Raw genomic sequence first — 15930 nt, forward strand, 5'->3', positions numbered from 1 at the left:
TTATACAGCACATCTGTCACCCAAATTTGTGATAGCTCTGCTGGAGCTTCTATGTATTACATTATTTTAGTGTATTAATTGTTAGTCAATCCTCATATGTAAAGGGTTATTTATCTCCCCTTTACATACCCCCCTTTCAATAACTGATGCCGGGTTTAATCATAATCATCCATGACCTCTACTGGGGCCAAATAACCCTCTTTCTAATCCATTTGCCCTAAAATAAAAGTTACCGCATTTGTTTTAGAGAATTAAGTAGGAGCTTGTTATATTGCTCAGTGGATATGTCAACATTACTGCATTTTTCTCTACATGATTTCGATTATGAGATAATCCATTTATGTAACTAGCAACAAAGTGTCAAAGTAGTTTACTTAATCTAAAGTCCATTAACTATTTTCATAGCTAGTTTTCATCATTTTCGTGTAAAGACATTTTTCTAATGACTACATCAATGTTTATTAATATTTGTTTAGCAATAACAAATAAATATAAAAATAACCTTACACCTAATTACGTTGACTATGTAACATTGTAACAAACTGAATTATCAAATCACTAAAGCATAATAATATTTATGTAAGCGTGGTTGTTTAGTATCTAACATGTCAAAAAGACTAGCTTGAGATCAATATGTGAAATCAGATTTTCTTACTATACATATATGCTAATCACAACAAAGTAAAATAACTATAATATAATTGTTGTTAATTAACAAGTTACATTTTAAATAATACAATTGTAGACATATGTATTTTGATTTAATTTGAGGAGGCTTAGTCCAGCCCACATAAAAAAAAATCAGCCTGTCATTAACATATCCACGTATTATCTAAAGTCACAAGTAAACTCAATTTTTTTTTTTTTTTTTTGAAACTCATAAATGAGTTTTTAATTAGTGAAAATAAATAAATAAATGAATAAAATAAGCAATAATAAGGGAATATCGTCAGTTACTCCACGTAGCTTTATGAGATTTAAATTAATAGTTACTTACTAATTTAATATTTCAATTAGGGCAGTTACTCCATTCAACAATCATCTCCGCTAACACCCCTAGTTTTCTGGCAAGTGGCAACGTTCGTTTGACCGCTTCATCTTCTTCCCATTTTCATTGTCGTATGAGGCTTAGAACGATTCCCATTTTCATCTTCTTCCCATTTTCTCGTTATTCGTAATTTCTGCCCTACTTTCTAGCAAACCATCGTGTAATTGTGGGTATTCTATATGACTAATGTTGTAGGCGTGAAACCTAAGCTTGAAAAACGTAGTCAACCAAAGGTTCACTGGGGCCGGGAAAAAAAAACAAAGAAATGTTCGCTCGGGGGGTATGTCCATGTGTGTGCAAATGAGTTAGGAAACTAAGTCTGGCTTTACCAGAAGGCCCACTCTATTCACTTTGTGGTATACCATCCAATTTATTAGAGATTTTCATACCCAGTTTTAATCTATTTATATTTAAAAACTCCACTTGTAGGAACAAAATCCCAACTAAATATCTAGTTAGTTGAAGCACACATAAGCATAATTTAAAAAATTGAGAGTTCGATAATTGTTACCTGATCTCTGTTCATCGCAACCTAACGTGCGGTTCGTGCAACAAAACAGAAGAAGCCACTGATGGTATTCGGTCGGTGACGGTCTGCGGAATCGGTGAACAGAGATGCTTTTTCGTGATCGTAACCGCCTTTCCCATTTTCCCGTTTTTCTCCATCGGAAGCCATGGATGCATAATAATTCAAACCACCAAAAAAATACTGCAACCGACGAACAAAACGGGGAAGAAACCCATGGTTGCTGGACCAACACCATATTTTCTTGCGGTTCCCGTAGTGGTGGCAATTGACGTGTTGTGCGGATGCCTTAATCCCTAGTAGGAATCTGATTGGAGACGGACCAGTTTCATCAGAATATTCAAGGTGTTACCACTTTTGATGGAATTGACGCCACTGTTGATTAATTTGCTTCATCTTGGTAGAAAAAATAAAAGAGAGCACATCTCGTGCTGATAACGTGATATAAACAAGAGATAAAGAGCACCATTTCATTCATCATCATATCATGTACATATACACATGTATATATAGATCAATACAATAGCAACCCTAAAGCCCATTAACATTAAATTGGGCTTGGCTTATGGGCCTAAATGTCTGCATTCATAACAATCTGCTTTTTATCCAGAATTTTAAATGAAACAGAAAAACATATGAAACAAGTACCATTAACAGAAAAACATATGAAACAAGTACCATTCAAAAACAAAATCTAATTTCTTTTCCTGATATGTACTTGTTTTCTCTTCTTTCGTCTTGTATGCCCTCCCACATCAGCAATTGCACTAAACCATTTTGGTCTTCCGGTTGACAACATGCGATATCCCCACACCACTCCAAGTAGAGTTCCACATCCTAGTCCCAGCATCACGGGTTCCATGTAAATCCACTCTTCTTTCTTGGCTTCAATACATTGTATGGTTAATGGAGCCCCACAGAGTCCTGGATTGCCATAAAACGCGTCTTCTGCAAATGACTGAAGTTGGGTTCCTACTGGAATACGCCCCACAAGATGGTTTTGTGAGAGGTTGAAGGATGATAGAAAGTTCAAGTTCTTAACGCTTTGAGGGATTTCTCCTTCGAGTTGGTTCCTGGATAGGTCTAATGCTTCCATAGCGACCAGATTTCCTAGAGCATATGGTATTTGACCACTGAGGTTATTATTGGATAAGTTGAGCACCATCAACGATTTAAGGTTACAAATGATGTTGGGAATCTCTCCTTCAAATCTGTTACTGGATAGATCAATACTAAGAAGTAATAATGTCATGTAAAAGCTTGTATATGAGAATTGTGAACCTTTCAAAGGAATAATAGAGTAATAATGTAAGCCACTAATATTCACAAATTTCGTTTTTGGGTCCTTCTCCATGTCCTTGATGGCATTAAAATTTTCAAAATATTTTCCAGGAATACGACCTACAAATCTATTATTAGATATGTCGAAAATACGCAAACTAGGAAATACGAAATCAGATGTAGAAGAGGCTTCAATGGTACCATGTAACTTGTTTGATCTGAGGATAAGAACCTGCAACTGTTGAAGATCTCCTAACCAATGAGGGAATTTGCCATTTAACTGGTTGTGTTCTAGGTGAAGTATTTTCAAGGATCGACAGTTGCACAAGAAACTTGGCACCTCTCCTTCTAATTTATTTTTGTTTAATTTAAGCACATCTAAAAATTCACAAGACCCATTAAGTTTCGGAATGGTGCCATGGAATTCGTTTGCCCCTAGATCTATCAGTGCAAGTGAGGAGATGACATTTCCAAAGCACTGTGGAATCTCTCCATGAAAGCTATTATTAGACATATCCAAATACAATAAACTGCGCATGTTACAAATTGTCGTAGGAAATGGTCCTTGAATCATGTTGGAGTGGACCATGAGAGACACTAGAGACGAGCTGATATTTTTCAGGCACTCTGGAATCACTCCAAAAAAACTATTATAGGACATATCTAAATACATTAAATTGCCCATGCTGCAAATTGTCGTAGGAAATGGTCCTTGAATCATGTTTCCATAGACATTCAGAGACACTAAAGAGGAGCTTATATTTTGCAAGCATTGTGCATCCATTTCGGTAATGCCATTCTGTGATATATCCAAATACTTAAGGTGCTTCTTGTTGCATATCCAAGGGGGAAGTGGTCCGTTAATTAGGTTGAGATGCAGATACAAATATTGCAATCCATCTGACCTGAATTCTGAGAGGCCTGTTATGAAGTTATCTGAGAGGTCCAAATAAATCAAGTTATTTCCTCCAATCTCCCCAGCCCAAGTAGGAATGTGACCCGATATATAGTTCCCAGATAGATCTAAAACTCGAAGATTTTTCATGTCTCGTAAGAAATCTGGAATCATGGTCAGATTGCAAGCAGCCAAGCTTAACTCATAAAGATCTGGGTTCACATAATGAGCATCATTTTTTGTCACAATAGATAAGCCGCTATAAGAGATATCAACTGCTTCAAGCTTTGGAAGGTTAGATAACAATGTATCCATTTCCAATACACCTGTCAGTTTGTTAAATGAAATGTCAATAAATGATGGTGAAATTAGTCGCTTTTATTTCAGTCAAAATAAATGACACTTAAGTGTATGTAACTACATTTAGTTTTCCATGCATCAAAACATGGAAAATTAGACTCACCGTTGTATAAGGGGGTAGGGGCGCTTCACTAGTGATGGTTTTCCATAACTCACAACACCCAATCATGTTCCGTCACATCATTTAAGCTTGATTCCATCACTAGTGATGGATTTTAGTAGGGGTGCCCATCACTAGTGATGTTTTTTTTTTATTTTTTTTATTTTTTAAATGGTGCATTTGTGACTTCACTTCCTGAACCACCAATCCTTTCACTGTTTTTAAATCTCTTTGACTCTTTCTTTCTATACTCTCCTCACTTCCAAATCATATCTATCTCCCACCATTTCCACTCATCTGCGGTGGGGATGGCCCTCCGAGCTTCCGCCACCACTAGCCTCAGTCGGGCTTGCCATCATACAGATGGGTTGGCTAGTTTCAAGTTAGGCACGAAAGTGGTAGAAGTGTTCATTGTGGGGATCCTTAAGCCTCGAGCGGTAAGTGGGGTTGCTGTTTCTTTGGGATGGAAGTGGTGGTGGTGTTAGACGAGGTCTTCCTTGATCAGGTTTTCTATCTTCCTATCATGATTGTTAAGAGAATCCCTCATAGTTGTCGCATGGCTTTTGCCTAGGCCTTAACTTTGTGCAAGGTGATAGCTATATCGTAGTTGGTTAAGGCGTGGGTTAGACTCTTGGTGTTACCTCGCTGCACGTTGCGGGTTTCAGGACTTCAAACAGACAAGAGTGTAGGTCAGGGAATAGGAAGTCCCTGTAATGTCATAGTATTCAGCATGTCCTAGCAGTTTGGGGAGACATGGTCGAGTTTACTGAAAATCACCCTCTCTCTTTTCAACTGAACCATGGAGGAGGGGGGTAGACATGGGAAGGGCTTCCCTGAGGATGGTAATTCTAAAGGGGGTGTCAACGTTAAGCAATGTCAGTGGAAAGTCACCGATGGTCAATTTACTGTTGTCGTTAAAGTCTTATGCTCTTCTAGGGTTACCCTACTTGGGGATGCTACTTTCAAGGCGTTAGTGCATAAGCACCTAGTCCTGCCCCCCCCCCCCATTTTGCTTGTCTCGTTACTTGTGGATCCTCTTTATCTATTGAAGTAAAGTGTATCCTGGGGCGCATTTAATTCTTCCCCAAATGGAATTCTTGTGGGATAGATGGGTTGAGGGGTTTAACATTTTGGACGCCCTTTGTGGAGAGGGGTCTACGATCGCCACTGGCCTACTTAGGGTTATCACTAAGGTGGTCAATTTGTGGTTGGGGGTGTCCTAGGGCTTAGCGTAGTTTGTTGCATCTGCCCCCAAACGTCGCTGCTTCAGTCGTACAATGGGATTAGGCCTATTACTATAGGTGTGATTTGGATGAGATTGGTCTCTAAGGTTTCGATGAAGAAGGAGGGGAAAACAGTAATTAACTCTTTTAAAAAAGTTCCACTCGCATGGGTCGTTGGCCATGCTTACAATCGATTTCTCTAAGGTCTTCAACCTTGTGGATAGGAAGACACTCGTATAGGATGTTCATTCCCGATGCCCGTCCATCTCCTTGTGGGTCAATTTTTTGTATGGGTAACTTACTAGGTTATATGCCAGGGATGATTATATCTGGTCCATGACTAGGGTTCAATAAAGAGACCCTTTGGGGTCACTCCTTTTTCCCATAGTTTTTCACCCCCCCCCCCCATTTATCAGGTGTGGGATAGGTGCAAGTTACTTTTCCATGTGTGGTACGATTATACGAGACACTGCTGAAGTGGATAAGGCTTCAAATACAATTAGGTCCGAGGGTCCATGTTTGGCCCTTGAGCTTTACAGCAAGAGAAATGAAGTCTTTTGGCCAGTGCCTAGTGAAGCAGAAATGAAGGGAGGTTTGTTTCCCTGTGGGATTGGTGTACCAAAATTGGGTGTGAAAGTCCTTGGGGGTGCTGTTAGTCGTGATGTCGACTATATCAAGCATTTGGTTGTGAAGAGAGCATCATGTGTTATGGACCTTATGAGGTGCCTTCCTCGCTTGTGGGTCCCTCAATGCAAGCTCCTTCTTCTTCACTCTTGTATGACGGTTGCCAAGTTGTTATTTGGCCTATGAATTGAACTTGTCAGCCTATGTTTATTGAGGAAGTTGTTTCTGTTTTTTTTTTTTTTTTTTTTTTTTTTTTTTTTTTTGAAAAAGGCCTCAAATATGTGATCGAGGACATTATGGTTTGTGGGGGCATGTCTTTTGGGGATTTTCAATGGAGGCTGGCATACTTGCTGATCCCTTTCAGGGGTTTAGGCTTGTATTCTGCTGACGATGTATTTTCTTACGCTTTCGTGGCCTCAAGGTCACAATCTTGGAGTTTACAGGATCGCATTTTGTGGGACTTTGGTATTGATGGATTAGATTTCGATTGTTGGTTTGTGTTGGGTACCTTGCACAAGTCCCTTCCAGATCTTGATTTTGGCGGATTCATTAATAAGGACACCCCTAAGACCCAAAATATTTTGGTGAGTGCCATCTATAGTAAAACTATCTAGAGTTTGGGAGAGAAGTTTAACCTGTCCCCTTGTCAGAAAGCAGTGTTATAGTGCTTTTAAGGCCCTCACACTCAAGATTTCCAAACCATTATCCTCATTAAAGGGCTAGGCCAACACATGTCAGCGGTGGATTATCGTGCCATCCTTAAATACTGTTTAATGATCCCCTTGTTTCTAGTTGATGAGCCTTGCTTAGTCTGTCATAAAGTTTGTCCGAATAATTATGGGGAGCAAGTGGTTCATTGTAAGGAGTTGTCGTGTTTTAAATACAAACATGATTTGGTCGGGGAGGGCCTCTATTATGTGCTAAAGCAGACATGAATCTCCGCAAAAAGAGGCTAATATGAGTTTTCTCATAGACCCGCTTAAAGCGAGGTCCACTCTTCGGCCAACAAATGTGCTCAAAGTATTGGAGACCTTGATTCAAATGAAAATGTCAATCATTAGCAACTCAATATCCATTTCTCCTTCTAGCCAAATTTTACTTTTTTATTAATTATACATTTGTGACCGATTAAGGTGTCATGGTCTATAATAGCTCTTACCCTTTCTACGCTAATTCTCTTTTTAATTTTAAATCTCTCAGTGGGACTACTCACGACAATCCGCACATGATTCAACTCGAGTTCAAGCTCAAAACTATCAGTGCTAACTCAGTTAGGCTCGAAATCTCTCCTCTGGTGTGAAATATGAGCTTGAACTTGACTCATTTATAAATTGAGCCGACTCGTCGAAAACATATCAATGATCTCCAACTTTGCACAGAGTAAGTAGGAACAGGCAATGAAATGGACCACCCGACAGAGCAAGATAAAAAAATCATTATATCTCAAATCAAGAATTGTTAACCAAAGGCATATTGGTGGTGTAAAATGGACGGCATGTTGGTAATTGTCCGCCCAATTGAGTCCCTTCATGTGTAGGGGAAATAGGCCATCTCGGTTAGACCATCCGTAGTGGGGCATTATGTGGGCATAATGTTAAAAAAAAACGCCCCCCACTCCCATTACATAGGGCATTATGGGGCATTATGCTCAAAAAAAATTGCTTTGGCGTGATATATAAAACGCCTAAAGGGGATTGTGGGAGGGTTGACTGACCAATGAGATTTTTTAGGGGTTTTTTCTTTATTTTATTTAATGCCCCAATAATGCCCCATCCCCATTACACCCCATTTTAGAAAACGCCCAATAATGTCCCTTTGCTGACTGGACCGCCACATGGCGTAAAATGCCCTAGGGTGGGGGCATTGTATTCTCCTTCCACTACACATGGTCTTAGGCCCGTGGAATTCATTAAATGTTGTTAATGGTTTTATGGGATTGCAATTAAGGGTTAATTATATTTGGTAATACCTTGTTGACCAACTTTGGTTACCTTTATAAATACATAGCCATAATTATGGTTTATGTATTAGGGTGTGTTCCCGAGTTAAAAATCCCTCCCCATCCCTCCCCTCCCCTCCACGTCTTTCCAAATTGGAAAGACTATTATCAGGCAAAAAAAACCCCATTTTCCCTCCCCTCCCCTCCTCTCCCCCTGTTAAGTGGATCTCTGGAACACAGCATTAGGGATTATTGTATCCATGTTTTGAGCAGTTTCTTGGCTATAATAATACGAGAGTTTATAATTGAAATTGTGTGTATGTGTGTTTGAGTTTTATTTATCAATTTGTTCTTGAATTGGTATTAGAGCTAAACTGAAATCAAGGAGGAGATCGACAATTAAGGCGTGGTCAACGGAGATGGATATGATCGGGTGGTTTCGCTGGTGGCACGATGATACTCTAGTGGCCCGTCAGTGATCCAAAATTTGTCGTTCAAAAAAAAAAGGTGTGGTCAGCGGTGGTTGTGAATGAGCAGGTATCACGACTAAGGGTTGAAAGGGCTGGATCAAGATAGAATCACTTGGATCCTACTCATCAATAATGTATCTTTTGATGATTTTCGCACTTTCGGACTTTTTAAGAGATTATCTTAGTTATAGTCGTAGGCCCCTCTTTTGAAGGTGACGTTACCCTCAACCCAGTGTTTTGAGTCAGCAGGGATACAATCCCAAAGGGTCGGAATATTGAAAGACAATTAAGTAAGTTATTAATGCGAAAAGTGGTAGGCCCCTCTTTTGAAGGTAACGTTACCCTCAGCTAAGTGGTTTGAGTCAGCAAGGATACAATCCCAAGAAGTTGGTTTGAAGTATTAATAGTAGTTTACATATGAGGGGTTCAAGCTCTTCGCACCCCCGCCATCCAATACCAGTGGGTATTGAAGGAGGTCCTAGTAAGCTTGAACCAGGTCCTCGCATGATCTATACACTGAACGAGACAAGAACTTTACCAAACCATCCCCCTAACCCCCTTCCAGGTAGTTAACGCGCTTTATATAGACCGTAAAGACACAAATGATGACATCATTTACTTTATATAGACAGTAAAGTAACCTCAAGACACCATGAGAAAATGATAAAGAAAATTCACCTTCAACATAAGAAACTAGTTATTAAAGTCATTAGTACAAACCCAAATAAAAAATGCTGAAAGATTAAAAATCAAAAGTAATACATTGAAAACTTGTCTTCACCAAGTGATGTAAGAGGCTTAACCAAACATGGCCTTTGATTGGCAAGAACTCTTACAATCAATCTGGGATCCTGAGACTACTACACACTCTAAAGATGGATAATGGATGATGGTGGTGGGTGTTGGTGTTATAGTGGTGGTGGAGTGGTGGTAAAGTGGGAGAGTAGTGGTTTGCCAAGGGATGCCTTTCAAGTGAACCAAGCACCCCTATTTATAGCCTGAACAGAGCCCTGGCCACGGCTTCGTGTCCAGCGGGCACAGCCCGTGGCCATCATCTTCTATTCCTTCATTAATTGCAATTGTCAGCAGAGGGCCCCACATGACCCCGTGTCTCTTGGGCACGGCCCCGTGGTCAAGTCTTTGCTGTACTATCAAGATTCTGCGTATCTTAGAGTTTACCACGCCCCATGTTGAGCTGGGCACGCCCCCGTGGTGGGCGTAGAAGTTTCTACAGGTTTGTCTTGTTCTACAGGCTCCTGACCACGCCCCATGCCTAGCTGGACACGGCCCCGTGGTCAGGCTCCGTTGCCTTGTTTTTACTTTAGGAGATGTTGTCGAGGGGTCGAGCATGTCACGTCTATTCCTTCTTTTTGTAGTTTTGGCTGCTTATTTGCTACTTTTGTTCTTTTAAGCTCGTTTGGTCCTGTATATTCAAAAGGAAGAAAGAAACGTGCTTTTTCCAACAATAGTACTAAAAGAGGGTTAGTTTTATGCCTCATTTGATTTAATTTATATGTTGCATTTTGCACACATCACGAACACACATGCACCTTTCGCCCTCAACATGCTTCCGAACTAAGTTGTGCGAACGGGTCAAAACTTTTTGTTGTAGTTTTCGCTAAAGTCGTTTTCTTCTTGTTGTAAACATGTTTGAACTAGTCTTTTGGTAGTTAGGTAGTACGACTATGTATAAACTTTAGTTTGTCAACTTGTTTAAAACTTTTGTAGCATTAAAGTAATGTATAAACACGAAAATTTTAGTTGGTTTCAAGTTTAGCTGCGTTTAAAATAATCGTTTGATCTTCTAAGTTTTGGGCATTTCAGTAGCATTGGTGGGTGGCGAAGGTGGTGGGGGCAGCAGTGGTGGATGGTGGCGACGGGTAAGTGGCAACATCTGTGGGTGATGTTGGTGGTGATGATGAGTTGTTGTATAGTTAATGAAAGTGAAAGAGGGAATATAATGGAAAAAAAGATCAGATGGCAGATGGAATGATTTTGAGGGAATGAAATGTCTTGTATAATTGGCGATTTCATTCGATTGACCAACTAAACACTCTTTTCTTTATTCCCACACAATGGTCTATTCCATTATGCCTCCCATTCCTGTATTCTAAATATTACCTTAGTGTGATGATTAGATGGTGGTGCTCTTTTGACTTGTAGAGATGATTGTTTTGGTGATGGTGTTGGTTTTGTGATGGTTAATGTAGAAAGAGATTGTGTGTGTGTCGGTTTTGATATTAATGATGGGTGTTTTGTCTTTCAATTAAGTTTATAAGTGGGGTAGGTAGAGGATCCTGTAAAAAGTGTGAGAAGTGTGAGAAGTGTATTATAACACTATATATAATACTATATAACACCCTATAAACACAGTATAACAATATGTAACACCATATAATACCATATAACACTTTGTAACACTATATATCATTATATAACAAATATAACACTATAGGTTGTCTGATAGGATGCCTATGATAGATGTATAGTGTTATATTTGTTATATAATGATATATAGTGTTACATAGTGTTATATGGTATTATATGGTGTTACATATTGTTATACGGTGTTTATAGGGTGTTATATAGTATTATATATAGTGTTATAATACACTTCTCACACTTCTCACACTTTAGGCCCTTTTTACACTATCCTTACCCAAGTGGGGTATTCGTTTTATTTGAAAAGTAAGGTAGTATTTGATATGCAGGAATGAGAGACGGAATGGAATGGACCATTAAGAGAGAATGAAGAAAAGGGTGTCTGGTTGGTCAATCACCCATTACATAGGGGATTCCATTCCCTCGCAATCATTCCATCCGCCCCCATGTTTTTTTTATTCTATCCCCTATTGCACCCTCCGTTAACAATACCACAACCTAAAATCGTCGTCACCACCCACCACCAGCGCCCACCACCGTCGCCACCCACCAGTTGACGCGACCGGTAACCCGCCACCCACTACCGCCTACGCCACCGCCCCAAAGACCACAGTTGCTGTCGCCACCCACCTTCCACCGTTGCCACCCACCGCGGCCACCGCCACCACCACCGCCACCGTTACCACCCATCGCCGCCACCGGACGCCGCCCACCACTGCCGCCCATAGCCGCCGCCACCAGCCACTAGCCACCACCATCACCGGCCACCGTTGTCGCCGCAACCACCCTACCACCAATGCGTACCGTCGTGCCCACCCTCCAGTCGTCGCAACCCGCCACCGCCTCCATCGCCACATACCACCACCGACGACCACCACCGACGCCACCACCCACCACTGCCACAGACCACACCGAGGGCTACCGTCGCCACCGCCACCCATCGCAACAACCACCACCGCCGCCGCCACCTATAACAACCCACAATCACCGCCACCGACCACCACTATCACCGATTTTATTCCTTCATCTTTTCTTTCCTACCAAACAATACATAATAATAATTCATTCTATTCTGACATGGTAACCAAACAAGACATGGAATGGTAATGATTCATTTCATTCCATTCCCTCTCCCATTCCATTATCTTGTCCATTCCATTACCCCATACCAAACAGATCCTAAGGAAATAAAGTTTTCACATTTTAATATACAATTCATTTTACTTATTATTATTTGAAAAATATATAAATATTGGTTCAAGTTTATAAACGATGTTCATGTCTGTCTATAAACTTGTCAGATCTCAACTTTTATACATGTATATATGATGATGATTATAATAAAGACTTAGATATATACCATATGTAGGGGGTTAAACGTATTAGCTGGTCGAACACAGCACAAATCAAACTTTTTTACACGAACCCGAAAAACGTGTCTCGTACTATGAACCCATACACAAGAAGAGTATTCACAATTGACAAAAAAAAAAAATCACTGAATTAGCCTTATTTAAACTTTTTCCCACATGATTTTAAAAAATAAAAAAGAAAAAGCAGGTTATTATTATTCCACTATAAATAAGCAACTACATCTTGCTTGGATGAGTTGTAACATATGCTTTGAGAGTGTTTAAAAAAAATTGATATTTCACTTTTCACCCAAACATTTCATATTTTATATTTTGACCCCTTTAATTTTTTTTTTAATTTTAATCCAAAGTTTTCTATCTTTTATAATTTAACACAACACTTTATTATTTACAACTTTGGTCCCCCATAACTTTAATCTTTCGCAAGTTTTTCGTTTTACGTTTCGTTCTAAATTTTGCGAGTTAACATGTCGTAGCATGCATGTGAGGTATAACATTTTTTTCTCTATTTTTTCATATTTGACAGAACGTCGCAACGCGTCCATTTTTTCTTTTTTTGAAAAGTTCGCCGCAATGGGCAAGTCCTAGATCGACTAAGTTATTATTTTCTACGTTTTACGTTTCTGGTTAATTTCTTCGCTAACATGTTGTAGCGTCCATGTGAGGCTTAACGTTTTTTGCTCTATTTTTTCATATTTGACAGACCTGTCGCAACGCGTCCATTTTTTCCCTTTTGAAAAGTTCGCCGCAAAGGGCAAGTCCTAGATCGACTAAGTTATTATTTTCTACGTTTTACGTTTCTGGTTAATTTTTCGCATTAACACACTGTAACGGGTGTACGTGGTTCAACGATTTTAGTCTGCTTTTCATTCAGTGTAATTTTTACCATTTTTAACCCAAACATTTCATATTTTATATTTTGACTTTTAGACTGCTTTTCATTCAGTGTAATTTTTACCATTTTATCTATTTTATTTTTATGATGTTGAGAGTCGATGTCGTTGTGGCATTGGTACTACTTGGTAAGGTTTTACGAACGTTTTTAACCTATTAAATTTTTTACTAATATTTTGTTTCGGTTTACCCCTATACTTCCTTTACTTAAAAACTATTTTTTACGTGCATATTTTATGTAGGGGGTATGTATAAATATGATTTGTTCAACATTCCGACGTAAACTTTTTTTATAGACGAGTCAGGTCAAATATAATACATTTTCGTTTAAAGAAACCATTTTTACTTGCATATTTTTATGTACGTTTTGGTATAAATTCAAGTAGTTTTACGTTTTGACGTAAACTTTTTTGGGAAATGATTCAGGTCAAATATAATATGTTTTCGTGTTTATTCTATGTATATTTCGTAAAGTTTGTTTCGAACTGAGTGGAGTCAAATTATGGTTTCTTTTTCTCCCTTTTTTTCGAGAGCTCTAATTAATTCCTTTCGATTACATGTGCATATTTTCCTTCATACCCGTTACGTTTTTTATGTATGAGTTGGGTCACATATAATACTTTATGATTGTTCGATACGAATTTGATTTACTTTACGTTTGATCCAATTACAATGCTTATACAGGTAACATTGAGTTCAACTGGATACGACGAAATATGTGTTTTCATATGGTTAATGCATCATATAACGTACGTCTGGACTAATCCATTCAATATTTATGATGTACCCGCGCCGCAACGCGGGCGGTTCTTAACCCTAGTTTATACATATTTTTGATAGTACTTAATTCATGATGCGCCACACTAGTAGTAGATATGTCTGTTTTTGTAACGGCTAATGAAGATATAGATGCTATATTATTCAATTAAACACAATAAAACAAAATATTAAACTGAACTCTACTCTAGAGTTTAAGGTAATAAAGCGCACACAAAAAAAAAAGTTGATTTGAGTAAGGTGATAGAAGATTTAATAAAAATAAACTTAAAAGCAAAGTGATAACCCTTTATGAGTAGTTCAACCTTTGTTTAGAAACGATTTTCAGTTTAATCCGTGTAACGTATTATAGTTTATTATAAGAGGACCCGGGGTGGACACGTTATGTCCCCCCATAACGCGTGTTTCATATGCCCACACCGCCGCCGCCTTCCTTTTTAACGCGTAATATGTTTAACGCGTGAACCGGAGCACGCGTTGTAAACTTCATTTTGTGGAACTTTGTGTATTGAGGAGTTGTACTCTAGTGCTGAGGAGTTGTACATTGATAAAAAGGTTGTGAGTGATGACAATTTCCACTAAAAAAGGTTGTGAGTGATGGAAATAATGGTTGATGACATGGCAGAACCTGATTGGATGTTGTAAGTGATGGAATGGTTAGTGAGTTATTCCACCCCTACCCCCCTAAAGGTGAGACAATTGAAGGTGAAGAAACCTGAAATAAGGCGGTGTTAAATAGGGAAGATGATAGGTACCTTGTAGCATGCCACATTTAAGGTTAAGACTGATAACGTCTCCGGTGAAGTTATTGCAAGTGATCCCAATCCAATCGCAACAATCTATACTCTTTTTCCAGTTTATCCTAATCCGATCATTCAAATCTTTACAAACGTAAAGTGAGTTGTCTTGCACGTATAATCGTTTAACGGATGAAATGTTTTGTTTAAGGAGAAGTAAGGCATCCCTCTGTTCATCAGGGCATTTATGATTGCTATTCATAGAAGATGAAAAAGAAAAACCGATGAAAAAAAGAAAAAAAGAGTAGACCAACTTTAAATTACCCATTCTCTCTTGCTACTTAATTTGTAGCTGCAATAAACACTCGCATTTCATATGTAGACACAAACACAGTAGTATGAAAACTAGAATTTCCTTGAAGTTGCTTCCAAACACTGTTGTGTTGACACGTTGTGCCTCCTCCACCTCATAATGTACTCGACATCAATTAATCGATTGTGGTCCTGTTCTAGTTTTGAACATTCGATCTGGGTTGTGCAAGTCAAGTCTTTGGATTGTTGATGTTGAAATTGTTGTCTCATAATGCAAAATTTCCAAATTGTAATTCACAACAATAAACAAGAATCTTTTCATGGAAAAAATCATAAATATTTCAATCGTTGAATGTTTAAACTGCGGGGTGTGGGGCTTAGGTTGACATGTGGCACTTGTGAGCTTCATCAGTCCACACCCAAAATAGTCGGGTGTGGAGGGGACGTGGCTAGGCGGCGTGGGGTGTCATTTGACACCTATCTTTCTTTTTTTTTTCTTTTTTTTTTTTATTTTAATCATAGAATTTAATATATTAATTTTAAAAACACCTATTTAATTAATATTAAATAAATACAACAAAAAAAAAATACATTGCATCACAAAAAGAAAAATCAATCATCTTCATCTTCGTCTTCAATGTTGTCAAATCTAGGAAGTGTTGAAACATGGTGTACCAAATCAGCTCGAAGATTTGCATTTATTTGTCGTGACTCGATTAGATTTTGGTTTTGCGTTCTCTGTTCGTCACTAATGTCTTTGTTATTTGATTGGGTCTCCTTGTGATAATATTCAACTATTGTCTGGCCTTCATCCTCTAAAATCATGTTGTGTATAATGATGCACGCGTACCAAAGAATGCACGCCATATCCAAAGATCTTGTGATGTAACAGCTTCAAGCATCATAGTCGGCATTCCATGATATCCGTTTGTGTGAGAGTCTTGCCATGCAGTTGGACAAAGTTTTCACTCCCATTTCATACAGTCTAA

General features: G+C 38.8%; 1 protein-coding gene across 3 annotated transcripts; it reads right to left on the reverse strand.

Annotated features, from left to right (window-relative positions):
* Positions 1-2024: 2024 nt before the first annotated feature.
* On the reverse strand, positions 2025-15047 carry LOC110929162 (receptor-like protein 43). 3 transcript variants are annotated; one of them, XM_035987925.1, is made up of 3 exons: positions 14648-15047; positions 3057-4076; positions 2025-2975 (listed from the first exon to the last, which is right to left on the reverse strand). In XM_035987925.1, exons 1-3 carry the CDS (start codon positions 14955-14957, stop codon positions 2269-2271), a joined length of 2037 nt encoding a protein of 678 aa, XP_035843818.1. In that variant the 5' UTR covers positions 14958-15047; the 3' UTR covers positions 2025-2268. The 3 variants fall into 3 exon arrangements, with proteins under 3 accessions (XP_035843818.1, XP_022027974.1, XP_035843819.1); XM_022172282.2 differs by having other exon boundaries at positions 2025-4076; positions 14648-15046; XM_035987926.1 differs by lacking the exon at positions 14648-15047 and adding an exon at positions 4214-8096 and having other exon boundaries at positions 2025-4076.
* Between the last annotated feature and the right edge of the window lie 883 nt (positions 15048-15930).

This window comes from Helianthus annuus, chromosome 3, assembly GCF_002127325.2.
Source record: "Helianthus annuus cultivar XRQ/B chromosome 3, HanXRQr2.0-SUNRISE, whole genome shotgun sequence".
Lineage (NCBI taxonomy): Eukaryota > Viridiplantae > Streptophyta > Magnoliopsida > Asterales > Asteraceae > Helianthus > Helianthus annuus.

Excerpts from the sequence above, each read along its gene's own strand:
- LOC110929162 (XM_022172282.2), bottom strand. The coding sequence starts at position 14,957 with ATGGGTAATTTAAAGTTGGTCTACTCTTTTTTTCTTTTTTTCATCGGT. Across the intron at positions 4,077-14,647 it reads TAAATGTGGCATGCTACAAG|GTGTATTGGAAATGGATACA; the intron begins GTACCTATCATC and ends ACAAACTGACAG.